Raw genomic sequence first — 22,170 nt, 5'->3', positions numbered from 1 at the left:
ACTGTTAATGACAGCCTGTGGCTGCGCCCCACACTGCAAGGGTGTTGTGAGGTGAGGAACGGTTCAGGTGATAGGGATGTTATTCTAGGGGTTAAAAAAAAAAAAGAAAGATTGTGATGCAGGATATGAGAAGTAAACATGTAATAAAACTATGTAAAAAGATAGAAAAATGTGGAAAAGAAAAATGTTTAGACATATTCCCAGTGGAAACAGCGCTTTGACAGGAACTATTCATTGTTTGGTTGGTGTTGAAACTTGATTTTCAATGACTTTCCATTTTGAATATGAGGCAGTTGTATCTCTAACTTCTGAGACACTCCCAGAGGATGATGGAAGCCCCTCTTTGTGCTGCCTAAGCTGGGAGGAGCTGGGAGGCTCTGTGACCCTTTTTTTTTTTTTTTAATCCTGTGCCTGGGAAGGTAGGTATAGTTCCAGCTTTCTGTCGCTCTTGAAGACTACATCATCATTAATTCATGCTCTGCACATCTGTAACTTGTGATAAACAAGAAGCAGGCCTGAGTTTGCCTACCAGTGTCAGCCTCAGTACAGGGCAGTGAGCGGTTGCCTCATGGGTATCTATCTGCCTGCATCCACAGCTGGGATGCACCATCACAAACTGATAAGCTAATGAAGGCTGCTCTTACCCCTGGAGGCCCGCTCATTTACATTTCTGCATACATGAAGGTACCGTTAACTCAGTCTTTCATGGAGGTGTTGGGTGTTTACTCGAAGAAGCCACTGCAGTCTGGAATCACTTACAGATGTGAATTAGCGAGGGTCACTGTATCCCAAAGGCTGTTGAGTGGGGTGTGGTGACTCATGCCCGCCATCCCAGCACTCAGGAGGCTGGTCTACCAAGTGAAAAAGAAACTGCCTCCGAAAACCAAGGGATGGAGGGATGCAGATGTGGGGAGGAAGTAGGAGAGACACAGAGAGGTCTGATATTATGTACTGGCCACCTAACGTTACTGGCTTGTAACCATAACAACCATTTGTTTGGCCCCAAAGACTTCAAGTAGGATAGAAGCAGCCACATGTGCTCCCACTGGGTGGCATGGTGGCTGGGCTCCACCCTCATGACTAGAAGGTAGGTGCTACTTGTCGCTCCCTGCCTATCGGACTTCCCTAAACTGGGACAGCCAAACTCTAAAAGAACAAGGGTGAAGTTATTATCTGTATTCGCTGCCGCAAATGTCACATGATCTTCCACCTCACTCACTGGTAGCAGCATCACAGACACCCACACTGTGATGCAAGTACAGGACACTTCTGAAGACTCCCATCTCTTGGTGTGGCGGTGGAGGGTTCTGGGGTTGAGAGAAGTGATTGTGGTCATCTTGGGGAAAACAGCTTGTCTCGCTGCCCCCCACCCCATCAGGGGTTCTGATGTAGTGAGCTCTCATCCAGTCCATCCTACCAGGAGAGAACAGGCCGAGCAGAGTAACATAGAATGCAGAGAAAAAACAAAGATGAAGTGAAGAAGTGGAGTGTTCTAGCATCTGCTGAGCAAGGGAGAAATGGTCACCACGGGATGAGCTCCCAAATTGGTGATCCAGTTTCAAGTGGCCGTGCCTGAAAGCATATACATACAAGCAACACTGAGTGGATTCAGCAGGTTGTATTTATCTATCATATATATATGTGTGTGTGTGTGTGTGTGTGTGTGTGTGTGTGTGTGTGTGTGTATGTGTGTGTTGATGGCAATTAAAGGAACAGAGCCATGAACTTAAGAGGGAGCAGGAGACGGTAACATGAAAGGTGGGCGGGGCGGGGGGGGGGGGAGGAAATGGTGCATATATGTGTGCGCGTGCATGTGTGTGTGTGTGCATGCACGTGTATAATGTATATATATGTCTGTTGAGTATTTAAGCATTATTAGATGCCATCAGTAATAATCTTCTTTAACTTTGTACACCCCCAGATCTCCACTCCTCCCCCAAATAACCTGTTGTTACGCAAAGGCATCTCTGTCTTCGTGGTATACAAAACTCAAGTCCCTTCCATCTTCCAAAAACCATCCCCAAGTTCCCGAGTGCATTTATGGAGGAACAATGAAGCACATTATAATAGCAACGTGCTTCAAGTTTCCCGTTTAGCATTAGTGGCATTTGCCCTCAAACTTTGAAGCATCATCAAGGCCATGTTGTATTTTTGTTAGTTTGGACTCAAGGAAAATTTTTGAAAAATTTGGTTTTTAGGTCAAGGGTTTTTAAACCAACCATAGTGGTGCCCAGTTGCAGCGATTCTAACATTTAGTTACAGTGCCTTTCATGGAGGCCTGTGTGAGTCAGGGAATGGTGGGGAAAGTCACCACTGCTGGCTAGTAAGGCTGGGAGGTGTGAAAGCAAGCATCTGCTCCTCGTTACACTCGCAAAACTTACGTGTCTTCGCCTCACTCATTTGACTTTCTGCTGAGCTTTGAATTCCATGAAGACTTTAAAGACAGACTTCTAGAAAATTCCCCGGAGTTTTAATAAGCCCTTGATGTTCAGAGCCCCCCAGCTTGTCATTTCAGGGTCACTGGCGTTACTGAAGTATGAAATTGGGGCTGCTGACTCAGCAGCTCCTGAAGCTGGCTGGCTGCCTGTCTGGGGGGAATTTGAGGAAATGTGTTACCTCGTCTACAAGAGGCCCCAGGTTGGGGCGTTGCTCACCCTGACAGTAAGTGTTCGGTTAACATTGCTGCCGGGTTTTTTTGTTTTTGTTTTTGTTTTTTTTCTTCTTGAAGAGAAGACTGGCTCTAGTTGTTAAAATCTGGTTAGAAACCCAAGGTCACGTGGTGCTTCATTTTCTTAGTAATGCTTTCTTGAGACGTTCCTCCTTTGAGCCTCAAAAGTTCTGCAGTTTCTTTTGGACCGAGTTCCCTTTGCTACGAAGATGGTAGGAACAGCCTGGGGTGTGGTTGCACATCTGTAACCCCTGCACCTGGGAAGCAGGGACAGGAGGATTTTGAGTTCAAGGCTAGCTTGGACCACACAGTAAATTATAAATCAGCCTGCACTACAGAGAAAGCCTTTGTTTCCAAAAACCAAAGAAAGATGCTAGAAACAACCAGTAATCTGTAGGTTTACAAAATCTTGGATGAATATATTTTCAAAACTATTTCTATTGCTATGATAAATGCTGACCAAAACCATCTTAGGGGAGGAAAGACTTTCTTTTGTTTACATGTCCCAACCACAGTCCATCATGAAGAGATATCAGTGCAGGGGCTGAAACAGAGGCTTTGGAGGAGCACTGCTTACTGGCTCGCTCTCCATGGCTTGCTCAGCCCACTGTGGGCAGCACCATTCCCTTGGCAGGGGCTCATGGACACTCTTAAGAAAGGAGAAAGTTAGCTGAGAGCAAATAAGTAGGTAGGCCTGCATACATTTATTTCTCTGTCCTTGACCATGGATGTGATGTGATTAGCTGCATACTGCCTTGACTTCCCCTTAATGATGGGCTGTGGCCCCCTGCCACCTGCTCACCTCACCCTGCAGATACGGCCTTCTTCTTGATGTGGTTTGATTGTCTTCCACACCATAAAATAAAATGCCCACATCCCTAGACTCATTCAGAGCGAGCCCAGTGCAGTGTACAGTGGAGGTAATGGTAATTTAAATGCATACAGTAAATTAAAATACTGATAAGCATTCACGGGAACAACATGGGCTTTGCAGCCAGACTGCCTGGATTTCATTCGTCCTGCCCCTTTACTAATTGCTGGGTGACATTGGGCAAGTTTTCCATGCTCTCTCTGCCTCAGTTTTTAAATCTGCAGCATGAGGATGAAATAGAAATGCATGCACATGATAGTTTGTTTTGATCATCTGCTTGATACAATCTAGATTGTCCTGGAAAGAGAATCCTCACGGGGGATTATCTAGACCAAACTGGCCTGTGGACACCTCTGTGGGAGATGTTTTAATTATGTAAACTGGCATGGGTGGGACCATCCTGGGCATTCCTTTAGTCTTGGACCACATAGAAGGAAGTGAGCTGAGGGCAAGCACACATGAGGCCTTTCTCTCTCTGTCCTTGACTGTGATGGAATTACCTGTTTAAACTTCCTGCCAGCCTGAGGCTTGAATTCTCCACAGCATCGGACTGTAACCCGGGGCTGTGAGCCCAAATAAACCCTTTCTCCCCTGACTTGCTCTTTTGTCACAGTAACACAAATGAAACTAGGATAAATGCTGTAAGGGTTAAGAGAACCCAGTGTTTGCTCTTTCTGCATAATTTTTTCTGATGCTTCCTCATGTGTTCACTATGATTAGCTCCAAACCATTTGTGTGTGTGCAGATCTCAGTATGGTACATATTTGATCCTTTTTAACATTACATTTCCTACATCGTGTGTGTGTGTGTGTGTGTGTGTGTGTGTGTGTGTGTCTGCGTGCGTGAGCTCTCACACACATACATGTGCCCCATGGCACATACCTGATTTGAGGTTTGATCTGGCCATTTCCTATGTGGGTGTGTACCAGTAGACGCCAGGGATCTTACTTCAGTGGGAGGAGGCGTGGCCCTGCCCACTGTTTTCCTAGGTGCTCTAATCTGAAGGTTCAAGGCTTTCTTGAACTGGGGCCTTTGCTTTGCTTCAGGTTCCTGGTCTGAGCACATGCAGCCACATGTGTGCTCAGCTCTGCAGATGGCCAAGCTCTGAGAGGTGTTTGCTGGGCTAGTGGGATTGTGTGTCAGAGGTGGCTGCCAAGTGTGCCGGGAGGAGATGGGTTCCAGAAGGTGTTTTCAATGCCTCAAGCAGACCTGATGGACATCTTGTGCATTCTCTGGGAAGCAGGTGAATGCTGTGTCTATGCCAGACAAATAACTCCCTAGGGTAAGGGAGCAGGAACTGTTTTGACCCAAAATGTACTTAGCTTTGTTGCCCTAAACATCAGTTGTGGTTTTTTAGTATTTGCCTCATATTCTCTTATGTTCATGTTCATAAAAGTAGGTCATGAGTAAATTGCAAGCCTTACTTCTCGACACTTGATGTATACATGAAAAATGTCAGAGTTAATTTTGTCTGTCTTAAAACAGTATTTCTGGAGGATCACTTTGTTCAGCTATGTGATTTCCTTGGGCTCCACCCTGCAACCTTGCTAACTTGGCCAGAGTGGACATCTGACCTAAGTTGGGTCAATCTGAGTTTTCCCCTGAAAGCGTTTTTATTTTATTCTAATTTTCTGATACTTTCATTCATGAGTACTGTATATTATTCATACTTCCTTAGCCCCCCTTTCCCATGTCTTTCCTATTCCCTCCTGGGTCAGTGACTTCTTCTATAATTATTATTGTTACACACACACACACACACACACACACACACACACACACACACACACACATTTGCTCGCATGTATGTATGTGTACCACATGCTTGCTCAGTGCTTGTGGAAGCTGGAAGATGGGATTGGATCCCCTGTAACTACAGTTACAGACAGTTATGATCCCCTGTAACTACAGTTACAGACAGTTATGATCCCCTGTAACTACAGTCACAGACAGTTATGAACTGCCCTGTGGGTGTTGGCAACCAAACCTGGGTTCTGAGAGCAGTAAGCACTTTTGACCACTGAGGCATCTCTCGAGCCCCTTCTTTTGTTTTTACGGAGATTTGGTTTGCTGAGCTACCACATCATGCCTCGTGCTAGCTCCTAACTCAACCTTAGTAGCAGAGAGTCAAAAACATCACTTCCCTTAGTCTACAACCCACCGGAGATCTCAGAATTAGCAGGAGGCCTCTCAGATTGAGTATAGTCAGTGCAAGGAAATTGAAAAAGTTAACTCTTTAGGGTTTCTCAGATGATGTGACATCCAAAATGTCCATCCCCCCACCCCCCCACTGCAGCGGGGATTTGTGGGTTGAGTGAGTTGGTAAATGACTATTGCTTTTCCTGTGTTATAGATGAGCAACTGCTTTGAGGAGTAAGTAGGAAGATGCAGAGTCAGTTTCAAAGCTTTAGGTTTTCAGGCTGCTTGCCTGAGATTCATTCTAGATGTTTGGGTCACCGGAGAAACCACCACCATCACTGCTACCGCCCCCATCACCGCCTCCTCCTCCTCATGGAGTGCCTGGCAGAGCACTCTGTTAAGAAGCTAAGTGTTAATACAGCCCTACAGGCAGCTTCAGATGAGAGCTCAAGTTCATGTTATTTTGAGGCTGCCTTTTCAGAAAGCTGCTTCAGTTGAGGTGACAAAAATGGGAGGACCATGTGTGTATGTGTGTGTGTGTGTGTGTGTGTGTGTGTGTGTGTGTGTGTGTGAAAATATTCACTGTAAAGACTCACATAAACTGTGCAACCCAGAACAGCAGTTTTTGTGCCTAGTCCTGATAGACACAGCTTATGGCTCTGTTTGAAGACTTGTGATGTGTGTCGTGGTCCCCAACAGGGGTCCATGAATTATGAGGAGGGCTCAAGTGGACAGTAGTCTGGCTTAAGGCATATTTGGGTTGTATTACATGCCTCAGACTCTTTCCTTCATTTTGTATTTTTAAATTTAAAAATTATGTGTATGGAGGTGCCTGCAGAAGCTGAAAGAGCATGTTGGGTCACCAGGAGTTGTAGTTTCAGGTGTGGGTGTTGGGAAGCCATCTGTAAGATCAGTATATGCTCTTAACCACTGAGCATTTGCTCCACCCCGCCCCCATCATTTACTATTTTCTATGGTACATCGTGCTTGATAGCACCTCTACACCAGGTAGAACCTTCAGTCGTTACAGGAATCGTCTTGATATGCACCAGCTAGTAGTGTAGTCACTAGTGAGGACTGAGGAACTCACTGTTTTTATTTGAATTAGTTTTATAGCCATATATGGCTAGTAACAGTTATACTGCATAAAACAGCTCTTTTAATGTTTTTTCAGCAGTAAGTTTTTCAGTGTTAGCTTGATGAGCTACAGGTATTTATCATAAGGATACTCCCGTGATTTGTCAAAAGTATGTTGACCACCAGCTAGAGCTCTAACTCCCCTTGATCAATGTGGAGAGTTTGTTTGCTGGGCAGAAGCAAGCACCCAGATTTTCACCCAGCCCCTCCCTAGGGGGTCAATCAGGGTATAGGGCACATGGCCATAAATCCTTCAGTTGATTGGTTGGGGCCCACTGTATGGAAAGTCAGCTGATTGCGGCTGTCAGTCATACCTTTAAATGACCCTTTAAACAACATTTAGTTAGCATAATATCTTACTAAGCAACTGATCACCATAGTATAGACAGGGTGACACAAAGTTAACTATGGCACCTCCCGTGTTAGGTACAGACAGCAGCCTTGAAACTGTCTCTGACTTTTGCCCTTGGTGCCAAATGGCCTGTCCCCATCTATCTCATGTCTGAGCAGAGGCTTTGTGTCTCTCTCTCTTTCTCATGCTATGCACAGCTATTATGACTTACAAAGGAAACCTGACCCATGTCCCAATTCTCACTGGTTTCACTGTAGCTGGTCTATATGTATGCTAAAATACAGGTACCCATTTTAAAATGGAACTTCATCTCAGATCTGGGAATGGTGTGTGTGTGTGTGTGTGTGTGTGTGTGTGTGTGTGTGTGTGTGTGTAACAAAAGTGATTCCTTGACTATGTAACCAAAGTTGATTTTTTTTCCCCAATGAGATGAGACTTTTATTATATAGAACTAAATTTCAAAAAAGACACCTTTTCTCTGACATCCTGATTCCGTTACCATGGAGTCTGTTCTAACATGATACAAAGTGTTGGGTTAAGTCTTGGCTCTGTTCAAATCACAGTACTTAGCTCGATACCTACCCGGAAGTCTAAAGGCAGGAGAAGTGAGGATGGGGCGGTTTCCAAGTGTATGTGAAGTGAGGTTGGTGTGCCGTGGGCAGCTCAGCAGAGGCTGTGCTGTGTTGGAGAAAGACTTTCAGTCCAGGTTCAAAGCATTCAGGATGAGTTCAGCTTTGCTTCTGAGCTCTGGGAAATGTGACAGGTTTCCTGTGCTGTAAGGAATTGTTTGGGGGCCTAATAGAATGCATGCAGATGCATTCTGTAGAAGAGTTATACAGTGTTAATTGCTGTTTTGCCTCATTACGGTTGTGATTGTGCATGTGAGAGTCTGGGAGCTCCACAACTGGGGTGACCAGATTACTCACAAGTTCTCTTTCATATTGATTTGACCTCAGGCTTCTGGAGCCTGTGGCAAGGCATGAAGTCCTCTTGGCATCCAGCTGTAAAGTTGGATTAAGGCGACCTTGACCATATACAGCGTGGGGAGGGATGAATCTGGCAAGATGTGGCTGAATATATTTGTAGGTAGGTAGGAAAGGGAGGAGCTGAGGAAGGAGAGAGCTATATCTCCAGATTCAGAGGCAAAGTGGGTGGTGGTCCAGCAGCTGCGCTCATTGGCTGTATTGGTCAGAACTTACAAGGACAGTCAAGACTAAGGGCACAAATGTAGGAATAATTAGCATGATCAGTGTTGAAACTACATGGCTAGAGTCACCCAGGAGAGTGAGGCTGAGGAGAGCTGGTGGCCCTGGATGAACCCTGATTGATACCAACAATGCCTGCCATTAGTGTGTGTTTGAGACTTGTTCTGTAAAGGTGTTGAATAAACAAATGAATGAGAAACAGACAGGACTCTGGTTAGCCGTACACTTGGTCAGATGTCTTTCTGAGAAAGAGAAATCAAAGTGTCTGTACCAGGGGAGGGCAAACACCAGGAGATCAGGGATCGTAGGATCTAGACAAATACTTATCCTTTCTAAATAAAATGTTCTATTTTGTTTTAAATTATGCATCTCTCTCTCTCTCTCTCTCTCTCTCTCTCTCTCTCTCTCTCTCTCTCTCTCTCTCTCTGTGTGTGTGTGTGTGTGTGTGCGCGCGCGCACACACGCGTGCACTTATGAGTGCAGGTACCTGTGGAGGCCACAAGGGGGCAGCACATCCCCTGAAGCTAGAGTTACAGACTGTTGAGAAGTATCAGACATAGGTGCTAGGAACTGAGCATGGGTCCTCTGCAAGTGCAGGATGTGCTCTTAACTACTGAGTGCTGTCTCCCCCTCCCCCCTCTCATATTGATCTTCTGGCTAAAGAGGGTTTGTTACTCTTTCTGGTGAACAGTTTGACAGCTTGTGGCAAACCCTTGACAAGTCAGTACCCTCAACCTCCTCACTCCAGAGGAGCCCACCTGAAGAACAGGAGCTGAGCTGCAGGCAGTCACACACGGAGATGCCTCGTTGTCCCAGGAGGTGGAGTCCCTGGATCACTCGGGGTGGAGGACACATTTAACTTCAGCAATGTCTGAAAGGGTTACATGCTTTGTAGTACCATGCCATGGCACATTAAATTCACACTGATGTTTGAGATAAAAGATGGCTTTGAAGAAATCTTGTACTTTGCCTCATAGACTCTACCCCCTTTGCTCCCAAAGTTACCAAGGTGGGAACGTCTGGGATGAGCCGCTGCATACAGGTGCTAGAGCCTCTGCTGCAGGCCTATTGTCTAAAGGCATGCGGGCTTCCAGCCTTGTGTCTGGGTACCCTTGGCTCCTCATGTCATGTCCCAGAAAAATTTTCTAGAAGTTTCTGTAGTACATCAAGCTGTTAACCATATTCAAACCTTTGCTCTAGATACTTTTTATTTCCACCTCTCTTTCCTTCAAATGTGTGGTAAAATTGTATTCATCTTCAAAGCCTCCTGCAGATTTGGTCCTCGAGTAGGTTTTATGAAGTATATAATATTATAAAACAAACAAAAACATGTTTTAATGCTTTTAGGAAGATATCCTTCAGTTTTGCCATAATTTGTACTTCAGTCCTATTATATAATACTTACAGTCCTGATCTCTCTCTCTCTCCCTCTCCCTCCCCCCTCTCCCTCTTGTCTACACCTTTCCCACTGTGTGTGTGTGTGTGTGTGTTTGTGTGTGTGTGGGTATGTGTGTGTGTTTTAGAGACAGTGACTCGCCATGTATCCTAGGCTAGCCGTGAAAACTCTGTGTAATCCAGGTTGGACTCAAATTTGTAATCTTCCTGCCTCAGCGTCTCTAGCACTGATCAGCACGTGGAGAATGACTAGATGGTTGCTGACTTCGAGAGCTTATTCTGTCAGAGCCTCTAAGCAGACTCGTGAAACATGAAACCAGACGGATAGGGGACCTGCTCAGCGGGTAGAGTGCCTTTTTGAAAGGCATGAGAACCTGGCTTTGGATCCCCAGAACCCAGGTTAAATACTGAAAATGACAACACATGCTGGGCGCTGGGGAGACATGGGTGGGGTCCCTGGAGCTGTGGACCAATAAAGCTCATTGGTCAATCAGCCTAGACAAATAGATGAGGTTCATTGAGAGATTGTATTTCAAAAAAAAAAAAAAAGAGGTGGAAAGCAATTGAGGAAAGACACTTGATACTGACCACTGCACACATATGTATGCGTACCCACATGTACACCCACACCCGTACCCACACATACACACACCACATGGGAAAAAAGGCCAGTATGGCTCTGTTCTGTTATCCTAGCACTACAGAGGCAGGCCCAGTCAGCTCTTTAGTGCAAGGCAAGCTGAGGCTACATAGTGACACCCTGTCTCAAAAATTAGAAAGTGTACTTGGTGGTGTTGCAGAAGGCGTGAGTTCAGATCCCAGCCTCTATGTCAGGCAGCTCACAACTATGTGTAACATGGCATACACACACACAGACACACAGACACACAGACACACACACACACACACACACACACACACACGGGGGGGGGGGCAAGGGAAGACTTTAGTAAATGCTCAGATGCTTAATTTTTCCAACAGTGACGCCACCCAGCAGATCTGACTTGTCCCTCCAGGACTCTGCAGCCTGGTGTTCACACTGAGAATGCATAGAAGTCTCAGTGAGCGGCCATGCTTGTGTCCTATTTACAAAATGTCCTTTGTTTCCTTTGTCTCCCAGGTCCAGGAGGCCGCAAGTCGGGGCTTGAAGTTCGTCAGTGTGATACCTCAGTACCAGTCCTCTGTGAACGCAGCAGGCAGCAGCCACTCTGTGCCTACTGCCAACAGTGTTGCGGATGCCAAGGATGTGAAACGTACCTTTGGGGACCACGCATCCTTGGAAAATGATACCCCAAAGGCTGCACTGATGGATGCTGCCACTGCAGGAGTGAACCGAAGATCAGAGCCCAACCCAGGATCCACAGGGCAGGTGCCCAGGACGCAGCAGCCAGGCATTCCCTCTCCCTCTGAAGAGATAGAGGCTGGCGAGCTTCCACTGCGGGGGTTGAGCCCAGCACTGGATGGACCAGAGGGTGACCCCTCAAATGGGCACGAAGAGCAGCTCTCGGGGAGTAAGTGTCAGCGCCAGGAGTTTTGACCTGCTTAAAGAGAGGCTAACAGCTTTTTTTTTTTTTTTGATTCCCCCAGGGCCTCCTAGGGAAAGAGCAACAGAATTAGCACGTAGACACAGCAGCACATCAAACAGGAGAAAGCTTATCAAGTGGCTATCTAGGCTGCACACAGCTACTTGCCTACTGAAATTATGGATCGTGGCCAGAGCAGAGCCCAATGACACTGACTTGCAGGGACTCCAGAAGTGGCTTTTAGATGAAACAGTCTCCCTGAGTGCCCCTGTGTTGGCAGGAACTTCTCCACCCTCACAGAGGCATTGTTTGTGACCCACTCTCCAATGAGCTAGGACATTCTACTTCTGATTCTACCCGAACAAAGGAGTGAGACAGCTGTGGAGGGCGTACTGTGCAAAAGTAGTGGTTCTGCTTGCTAGGATGGGAGCATCCGGCTTGCATGAAGCGCGTCCAGTTGACATAAGGGCACTATGGAGAAAATGCTCTGCCAGGCAGAGGCCATCAGTGTGGGGCTTCTGCATCAGTGCTAATGGCCATTGCGTTGATGACTTCACATACCAACACAGCCATAACAGACATTCATTAATGCTTCCAGATCACCAGGCTCTGGGCCATCTTTTTTTCTTCAAGACAGGGTTTCTCTTGTCCTGGATTTGCTCTGCAGTCCAGGCTAGCCTTAAACTCATATAGAGATCCACCTGCCTCTGCCCTGGAGGGCTGGGATTTCAGACATGCATCACTGTACCTGGCTTCTGTGCTATCTTTTAAAAGGACCATCTCTCTGTTTTTCATCCAGTCTTATGATTCAGGTATCTCTCTTACCAATTCCTGCTGGGAGCTGGCACATCTGGCGTAGAGCTGCCCATGGGGCTGACAGCATCTAGGATACCTCTCTGCTTGGTATTCCAGCTTTATAGAATGAAAGGATTTCCCAAAGCCTTCTGTAGTTTTCATAATTTCCCTTTCTCTACTTTTGCCTGGTAATCCCATCCATCGAGTGTGGCATTTATGTTAGCACTAGAGCCTCTTTGGCTTTTGGAAGGTGACCATGAGTTAGTTGCCTAACAGTAGAATACCCACAAAGCCTCATGAGGACATCTGCTCAGATCTTTCTCTGTCATGTCCCCAATGACCATTTCTGCTATGTATTAGCTAGTGCTTGAAATCGGCCTCTTGCAAGTGATAAGGGTTCCTGGAGAGTAGGAAACAGTGAAAGGTTTTATTTATTTATTGCTATGTCAAGTACTTCTTGAGAAGAAAATTATGGGACGGTCAGATCTGAGATCTAATTGCAAGATTGCTTTGAAGCAGAGATGGGGGAGGGCTGTCTCAATTCTGAGATATAATAGAGCTGCCACTTATTCCAGACCTTGATCCTTGGTTTAGAGCTATTCATATGACGTCTTTCATCCCACCCGTTGGTAGTTCAGGTTTAGATCTGGTGTAAGGCTTCTGGAAAGCTATATCTTGGAGCTGGAGGCTGTACATCCTGAATTCTGAGGAAGGTGTCTATGGAACCATGTGGAACATGAGGAACCCAGGTCAGGTGTGAAGCCCAGGAGCAAGAGATAGGAGCCGTGGAAGGCAAACAGCACCATGACTAAGAAACGCTCTGTGTGCACCTTCCAGCTGGGTGGTAGTCTCGTCCAGATACACACCACTAACTTCTATAAAGGGACAAGCAGCTTCTTGTGAAAAAGTTCAATGCTAAAGACGTCCCCATGTGAGCCGTTATTCAGGCCCTGGCTCCACAGTGTCCCCCTGCCCCCCCCCCCCCAGTCCTGGCTTTAAGGAGAAAGGAGGCAGTTAATCCTTAGAGTCTGTGAGGCGTGCAGATCTGTATTCCAGGACCCATGGTTCTCCTAGACCTCAAGACATTTTGCTTTCTGTTTGACTCTTGGCCTGGAGAGGCGTTTCCTAGAACTCTTCTCAGATGTCCAATACCATGTTTCCATTCTGTGCCTCCTTACCGCTCCATTGCCCAGGATCTCCAATGGCTGAATGTTGGAACCTCTCCCCTCACACCCACAGTGCCCTGGCCTGCACTATTTCCTCAGGTCCATGTCCTTCCTCTTCTGCACACTCAAATCCTTTGGGAAATGATGGGTTAATGTGTCATGGAGGCCTAAGCCCAACTCTGAGTGGGGAATGGGTTTCCAGCTGGTGACAGGCTAGGGGCTTGGGTCCAGTTTCCCCCAGGTGTTATCACAATTGTTTTTTTTGTTTTGTTTTGTTTTGTTTTGTTTTTTTACCATAATTTTGACAGGAGAAGCTACTGTGGCTCCCAGCTCACAGATAAGGAAAGTAAGTCCCCTTCCTGAAGGCTGGACATCTGAGGGTATCCTCCCCTGACCAGCTTCTCCCCTGAGCCTTTTCCTAGGAAGGTGAGATGTTTCCTTCCCTGGGCTGTCTGTTCACTGCCCCGCCCTGGAAACACTCACACAACACCAATTCCAGCCTCACTATCCTCTACCTTGCTCGGCTCTCCGCTTGCCTTTCTCTCAGCCCACCCCACCCTAAGGGGGTTGTTCAGGCCTCTGCCAGGCGAGCAATCACAGCAAGACAACTGAAAAAGGATCCAAAGGGTACCTCCCTTCTTGCCTGTCCTCTTCCTCTCTTAATTTGTTTCCTGTGGAGGAGGCAGCTAGGAGTGGATTCAGTCAGATACAGTTCACAGTGGGCTTTCAGGAGCTCCAGGGAGAGGAGTTGGGCTGACTCCATCTTTTCATTGGTCCACGAGTTACACCCTGTTTGCTCTTCTTGTTCATTGACTTGGATTTCTTGTCTGGGGACTTCTTGTGGATATGCAGTCCCTGTGCAATATAGCCCAAGTACCCCTTGCAACCCCTTTGCTCAAGAAGCAAGAACCACCTGGGTGTGCCAGCCAGAGTGGGGTTGAGGTGACAGTCACCTTTGTCCCTGAGAGGACTGTATGCAGTGGCCCCTAGGCAGCCAGCTTGAGGCCTGGAGCTTTTCTGCTCTGTGTTTTCCTTCTCTGAGCTCACAGGGCAGTTAGACCTTGGCATTCTGCCTCTTCCACTGTGCCCCTTGCGGCCACCTTTCTAGTCTCTCACTGAATAAGTGTGTCTGGGCTGCAGAGATGGCTCAGAGATTAAGAGCACTGTCTGTTCTTCCAAAGGTCCTGAGTTCAATTCCCAGCAACCACATGGTGGCTCAGAACCATCTACAAGGAGACCTGGTGCCCTCTTCTGTGACCCATCAGTATCTACTTTGTAGTCTAGTAAATTAACCTCTTACTAGATTTGGGCATGAGGTCAGTGCTTGAGAGAATCTGGGCTCTACTACTCACTGGCTTGGAATCCGAGAGATACACTTGACCCTGCCAGGCCCAGCCCCTCCTGTGGACTTCAGGTATGGTGGGAGTATTTTATTGTGCCTACATCTGGATCTGCCTTAGTGCCTGTGGGTTTGTTGCTTTGAATGCACTGGTCTCTTTCCTTTGCTGTTACGCCATGTGCCCTCACACTGGCCGAGAGGTGTCCTGTGCTGGCATCCATGCCTAAGAGAAGTGTGAAGCAGCCTTCTGCAGACCCAGAGGCTCGGTGGAGCCTTCCTACCACAGCACTGCTGGCGCTTATTCTTTTTTTTTTATCTATTTTATTTGGTTTCTTAGGCCTCTTCCTCCCTTCTCCACCTCTTATCCCTTCCATCCTTCAACACCAGGTAGGATAGAAAGGCTAGTGGGGGGAGGGGGCGTGGTTCTCTTTAGCTACTTCCTGCTGCCTAGGGTTGTTGGGTTCCTTGGGGCAAGTCCAATCTTTGTTTCACAGTATCTCCAACAACAACTTCTAGTCAAAGCAACCAGGAGTGGCAGAGAGGAACAGCAGCCGCCTTCTTTTTTTCCAGCCCCCAACCCTTCTCTGGGCTCTGGCATTTATATCCTCCTAAGAGTCCCCCAGAATTAAACTATCCACAACTGGCAAAGATCTTTCTAAGACTGCGCAAGGCAAACAGTCTGTTGCTGTGGACAATCTAATGCAATCCTATATCCCCCCACCCCAGGATTAAAACAAAACATGTTGACACCAAAACTTTCACTACAATAGCCCTGCCTCATGGAAGTTTTTCATCTTAGTTCCCCCTGCCCATCACTTGACCAGCCCCTGTGGGTCATTTACAAGCCCCAGCTCTCTGGTTCCATAACTGCAGACAAGCTGCAGGCTTCCATCTGCACTATGGCTCAACACCCTGGCCCTGCTGTGGGACTCAGAACTGCATACGTTTTCTTTGCCCGCTTTCCTATAGCATGGCAGCAAACATCAGCCTAGCTGTGCTTGGCCAGTCCCCTGCCCGGAGTCTCCATGTTCTTCTTTTATCTCACTCAGGTCAGTCACAAATATGTGAGGCCCCAACCACACTACAGGGACCTTGGAAGGCATAAGGATTCTAAATGAAATGTGAGTCCCCATGTCACAGGGAAGGGGACAAGGCAAGAAGACAGTCTGATGCACTTTGGGTGCTCTGCCAGCCTGGCCCTTCAGCCATTCTCAGAAACAATGCCTCCCTCTGGGACTTTCCCACCCCTGGAAAATGGTTCCAGCTGGGGTCAGGGTAGAGTTATAGAGCAGCTGAGAAAATGTAAACTAACTTGGGGCTCCTCTTCAGCATCCGTGCTCCCTGCTCACAGATGAAGTGTGTTGTAGTTTGGGAGACACGAGAGCATCAAAGTGCATCATTTTTTTTGGATTGTTTCTCTTGGCTGGTTTCCGCCTTGAGTGGTTGTGTATCTGAGCTCAGGTCTCTCCAAAAACTCATTACTGCTAATACTTCTGTGGCTCCTCATAGCATTCCTCTCTCCTTCCTGAAAAAATGTCTTTCTTTTCCTGGCTTCAGTTGTGCCTCCTGGGGACAGAGCCTGGAAAGCAGATGCTCCTGGCCCTTCCCTCCCCCACCCCAGACTCCTCCCTTGTCCAGAAGTCCTCCCTTCCCTCCCCCCACCCCAGCATCCTCACTTCTTATTTCAGCCTTGCCCCTTTTCTGTTCCGTTATGCACTGGGGAGAAGGGTATTTTTATCGCAGCACCTGAGTGAGGATGGTCGTTCTGTGTGTTCAAGTGCTACCAGGTGTGGCCACAACCAAATTCTCACTTCCTTCTCCCCGCTCAGCAGCTCTGAGTTCTTACTCCTGTTGCATTTGTTCTTAACTGGGACCGCCCGGAGGGCCTATGCGCTGGACCAACCCTGGGGACAGTTCTGGCTACGAGTGCTTCAGGGGTGACTTTCATTCTGAGCAGTTGGGTACCTCGCTTGTCATGTCCTTCGTGGAGGCAGCTGAGGTGAGGTCTTCCCCACGGCCCTGGGTCCCAGACGAGGCCCCGGCTGTAGTAACTGCTCATCCACGTGACCTTCATTTGCTTCCTCTCCTCACTTGCACCCCTGATCTCCCTCTTTGCTGCATTACTCCTTGGGCTGTAGCATCTGCAGAATGTTCTGTGATAGCCACAATTTTGGTTTTTAATGAGTGGGTTTACTAAGTATGCGGCAAGCCAAAGTAAAGAATAAACAGCAAATAGATGATAGATAGGTAAGTACGTAGGTAAACAGACAGCAAAGCCTGATGAAACCAGGTACTTAACAACATCCAGCAGAAAGTGATGGAGGACGTAGAGGCAGGCGGCCATAATTGCAACTGAGCTTCCTCTCAGTGGATTAGCTTCCCATGGCTGACCTGGCTTCTGATTCTTGCTGTGGGCACTTTCTTATCACCAGATAAACAACAGTAACATCTGTTGATAACAGTTTGCACTCTGGCTACCCTCAATGGATAGTGATTGTACTCTTGAGCTGCATTGCTGGTCTTTCCTCCGGGTCACTATGCTAGGGGGAGATCCCGTTCCCATACAAGTGTTGGAGGACACTTGACACAAACGTGCTTGGGTTTGAGATGGGGGCAGGCAGACCCACTTCAAGAACCAGCTTCTCAGTGAGCTCACACAACCCATGACAATTAGCCTATATGATCTATATTACAGCAGCATCAACTACTCTCATGGAAATCTTGGGGGATCTACTTAGAAAGACCCAAAGACCCCCCAGATCAGACTATCAGACCAGCTGTCCCCCAACCTCTACCCTTTGCTTGTTTCCTCGCATCACAAACTTTCTTGAATCACCCATTCTTGCTGTGGTTATTTAACCTTATTATAGTCTTAAAATTTGAAGATTATAAAAAAGTATAAACACCTGAGGACCATGCAACTGGACGTAGCATCATCATACAAACCCCATGCCACTGGATGTAGCATCTCCATACAATTTTGAAGAAGATCAAATTTAAGTACGAATATAGTTGTATCAGAAATGGCATAGGTAAATTAATCTTTTATACACTTGCTTTGTTGTCTAAAGCACATTTGGTATTCGAAAGAAAAAAATGTGCATTCTTGTCCTGGTGGACATTTTGGTGGCATTTAGAACAAAACCCTAACACATGTGTAACTGATTCTCACAGCTCGTATGCATTATACCGCTATATAAAGTGTTAACACGCAGCACCTTTTCCCATTGAAAGCTCCCATTCATAAAAATAAAGCCCCAATGCCAGAATTAATGTATCTTTCAAAATGTAGCAGAATTGATGGCTCAGAACTAAGAAAATTAATTAGAAATATCGCATAGGGTAAAGAGCTTCCGATCTGTGGAGAGTTTCTTATCACCCGAATAATAAGCTTGAGAGGTACTGGTGATAACAAAATGATGTACATACCTTTTATGGAATCAACATCTATATAGAGTTCTTTATTACCTCTGTGGCACCGTAAAGTGCTGTATTAAATTTAAATAGTCACTTGTGTATTCTCAGAGATACAGTATATAAATAGGCTAAAGTATCCATATGAATAATAAACAAAAACAACACAAATTTTTTAAACCTGGAAAAAAGATTAGACTACTTTATGTAAGCTCATAAACTTGCCTTTTCCCCTTTAGTATGAGAAAATACAACACCAAGGGCACTGAAAGGAAAATAATTTATATGGCTCTTCCCTTTCTAGTAGTAGTAGTAGTAGGTCATGAACAAAACACTGTAAAATCAGATATATAAAATAAATGAGATGGAGAGGAGAGCTTAAGTGCATCTTTAAAATCTTTTTTGAAGAAAAAGTCTCATGTTTTTATAATTGAGGTTAAGTTGCTGGTATCTTCCCCTCTGGGGTTTAACTGTTTGGTTCTAGATACAAAGATTGATTCAAATAAAAGGTTTTTCTGTTTGCTACAGAAAGCACACTAGTAAACACAATAAATATAACCAAAGACATAATGAATAGCCAGTTTTAATTATGCTTATTGAAACATATTAAATGGTATTTAAAGCGTAAGAATATACTATCGTGATAGTTGAACAATTTTACTAAAACATTTAACAAAGCCTTCTATGAAATAAGAACTGATAAGAAAACTGCTCTTAAAGTAAAATGTTTTTGTTTACCTGAGAATTATCTCTAAAGTAAGTTTGCATATTTTTAATTACATCTCACTTCTTTAAGTTTTTCAATGTAGGAGCATAGTTTTAATGCTGGTCCTAGTTTCAGCCTCGTATATTCCACCACCAGTTCCCCCTTTAGTAGTGGCAGGGTCTTCCGTCCCTTTCATGCTGCCTGAAGAAGTTGGCGAGGGGGCTGCTAAGTGAGGGTCTGTACGTCTCCTTAGCTGTAGCACTTCAATCACCGGCCAGGTTGAAGTGCCCCAACAGAAGCCTTGTTTCAGGACACTGGGGTCAGGAACAGCTGTATTACATGAAGCTAGGGCTATTTCCTCATCTTCACAAAGTGAGGTCTGGTTTGCTGACTGCTGTGCACTAGCATTTTCTCTCAGCACATAGGGATTGTTCCTCAAAGCTGTCCTCAGAGTCCTCAAGTTCAGAGTCTATGGTTAAGCCATCATCAGCGATGTCAGTGTTGCTTTCAATTGTTATAAAAATAATCTCATTTTTTCCTGGTGGTTGCAGTACATCTCCTGTGAGGCAACACCATCCAACTGGGAAGATGTCCTGGGATTCATATTTGCACCAATAATAAGATGTTCCACTCCATCCATCAAAAGTAGTATGAATTTGATCACCTTTGACAGCTCCAACTGTGGCAGGACAGATCATAGATGGATTTTTTTCTCCTATGGAGAGCTTCAATCTTCAACCCAACTTTAAAATTACTTAGGGGTAGTGGTGGTGGTGGTGGATCCTTCTTAAAGAACACTGCAGGTGCCAGTTCAGATGCCGTTAGTGTCTGTTGTAAGGACATGGACCATGATGAAATATGCATTCGGTACCCCAGCGGAGGAGGAAGTAATCTTGTTCACATATCCCAAAAGGCTGAATGTCTGAAGAATCAACAAGTGTCCAAAAAACATTCTTACTGTCACTACCATCCAGTCATAAATGTCAGCTCGCTCCCGTAATTTACTAATGGGAGCAACACACACTGAAGCAATACCGTGAGGGTCGCGGGCTTCCCATGTCACACCAGCGTGGAATTCCTTAGTTGGTGGAGTCTTCTGAATTATTCTGAAGCAGCACTTACAGACGCAGCCTCTTTCAAATACTTGTCCCAGTCAGAATAACCTAGGGCTATTTCTTCATCTTCAAAATATGTGGTCCGGGCTTCCCGAGGTTTGATGACCGCTGTTCCTGTTCTCTCAGCAGTTGTCATTTCTCCTCTGCGATTGTCTGGTATAAAAACTGAAACACAGCCTTGCCTTCAATGGCACAGTGCACACAGGCCTGCCGTTCTGCTGGAGAAGCACACTCACGGGGCCTGGGCTGAAGAGGGCAGGTAGCTGCTGAACTTCCTGTGCGTCCAGATAGTGGCCACATCTCCACGTGTGTTTATATGCACACAGACTTCATTCACTGTGTGTCCAGCACTACCCTCTTCTGCTTAATTTTCCTGTACTTGGGGCTTAATCTTCCTCCTGTACTTGGGGCAAGCTGTTCAGTTACCAGCTGTCCTAGACCAGCAGGTCCTTCTGCAGTGACAGGGTCCATAAAATCAACTGGAATCAATGGCTGTCGTCTTGAGGTAGGGTTAGGTCCTTTTAAGTTTGCTTGAAGATTTTCTTCATCTTCATCAACTCCATTGTCACATCCATCTTCCATCTCTGGAGCTGCTGCTTGTTCGTCTTCAGAAGGTACAGTGTGGTCGTCCTGAGCTTTGCACTTGCCTTTTTTCTCAGTTGAAGCTGCTTATTCATGTTCCAAAGCTGTGGTTCCATATTTCCAAGGTCTAGTCCCACCTCTGCTCTTTGGGGTCTTTTCAGCTGGTTTGCTTTGATCAAGGTGTGTAGTTTGGGCAGGAATACCAGCCTTAGGGCTGAAAGGCTGGGCACTCAAAAAGTTAGCACACCGGGGGAGGTAACAGAAAAGTTCAAGATAGCGAAGTGCAAATGATTCTCTCTTCACTGCAAGGAGCTGAGCAGTATGACCTTTCCCATCTAAGACATAGTAGTCATTTCTCCTCTGCAGTATCTGGCTCAACAACTGAAACACAGCCTTGCACTCGGTGGGACAATCCACACAGTCCACTGGAGAATCACACTCACGGGGCCTGGGCTGAAGAGGTCAGGTAGCTGCTGAACTTCCTGTGCGTCCAGATAGTGGCCACATCTCCACCCGTGTTTATACACACACAGACTTCATTCACCGTGTGTCCAAGCACTACCCTCTTCTGCTATTTTCCTTTCTCCCGTACTTGGGGCGAGCTGTTCAGTAGCTGGTTGTTCTAGACCAGCAGGTCCTTCTGCAGGGACAGGGTCTATAAAATCAGCTGGAATCGATGGCTGTCGTCTGTTTACAAGGGGGAAATCCCTTGAGGTAGGGTTAGGTCCTTTTTAAGTTTGCTGGAAGATTTTCTTCACCATCTTCATTGTCATTTGCATCTCCATCACCTCCATCAACTCCACGTCTTCACATATCCACCTTCCATCTCTGGAGCTCCTTCGTGTTCATCTTCAGAGGGTGCAGTGTGGGCATCCTGAGCTTTGCAGGCTGCTGTGCGCTTGCAGTTTTTTCTCAGCTGGAGCTGCTGCTTCATGTTTTAAAACCGTGGTTCCATATTTCCAAGGTCTAGTCCCGCCTCGGCTCTTTGGGGTCTTTTCAGCTGGTTTGCTTTGATCAAGGTCTGTAGTTTGGGCAGGAATACCAGCCTTAGGGCTGAAAGGCTGGGCACTCAAAAAGTTATCACACTGGGGAAGGTGACAGAAAAGTTCAAGATAGCGAAGTGCAGGTGATTCTCTATTCACTAGAAGGAGCTGAATAGTATGACCTTTCCCATCCAAGAAGGAAGCTGTCATTTCTCCTCTGGGATTATCTGGGGGTAACGAACTAAAACGTAGCCTTGCTCTCAGTGGCAGGGTCCACACAGGCCTGCACAGTACGCTGGAGAATCACTCACAGGGCATGGGCTGAAGAGGTCAGGTAGCTGCTGAACTTCCTGTGGGTCCAGGTAAGGGCCGCATCTCCATGCGTGTTTATATGCACACTGACTTCATTCACTATGTGCCCTCTTCTGCTTTATTTTCCCTTCCTCCTGTACTCAGGGGTTGCTGTTCAGTCACCAGCTGTCCTAGACCAGCAGGTCCTTCTGCAGTGACAGGGTCCACAAAATCATCTGGAATAGATGGTTGTCATCTTCTGTTTATTGGGGGAAATCCACTGAGGTAGTGTTATTTCTTTTTTACGTTTGCTGGAAGATTTTCTTCACCTTTTTCATTGTCATCCTCATCTTCTTCATCACCTCCATTAACTCCATTGTCTTCATCACATCCACCTTCCATCTCTGGAGCTGCTGCTTGTTCGTCTTCAGAAGGTACAGTGTGGTCGTCCTGAGCTTTGCACTTGCCTTTTTTCTCAGTTGAAGCTGC

General features: G+C 46.3%; 1 protein-coding gene across 1 annotated transcript in view; it reads left to right on the top strand.

Moving 5' to 3' along the window:
* The window catches only part of RFTN1 (raftlin, lipid raft linker 1), a 194,539-nt gene that overhangs the window by 109,857 nt on the left and 62,512 nt on the right, over nt 1–22,170 (top strand). The window contains exon 5 of the mRNA XM_084753509.1: nt 10,888–11,278. Coding sequence (XP_084609635.1) covers nt 10,888–11,278 — 391 coding nt within the window. The remainder of the gene's footprint in view (nt 1–10,887; nt 11,279–22,170) is intronic.

This window comes from Acomys minous (genome assembly GCF_964271855.1).
Source record: "Acomys minous genome assembly, chromosome: 13".
NCBI classification, from domain to species: domain Eukaryota; kingdom Metazoa; phylum Chordata; class Mammalia; order Rodentia; family Muridae; genus Acomys; species Acomys minous.
Note: the sequence above shows the minus strand (reverse complement) of the source record. Positions and strands in the feature narration are given on the sequence as shown.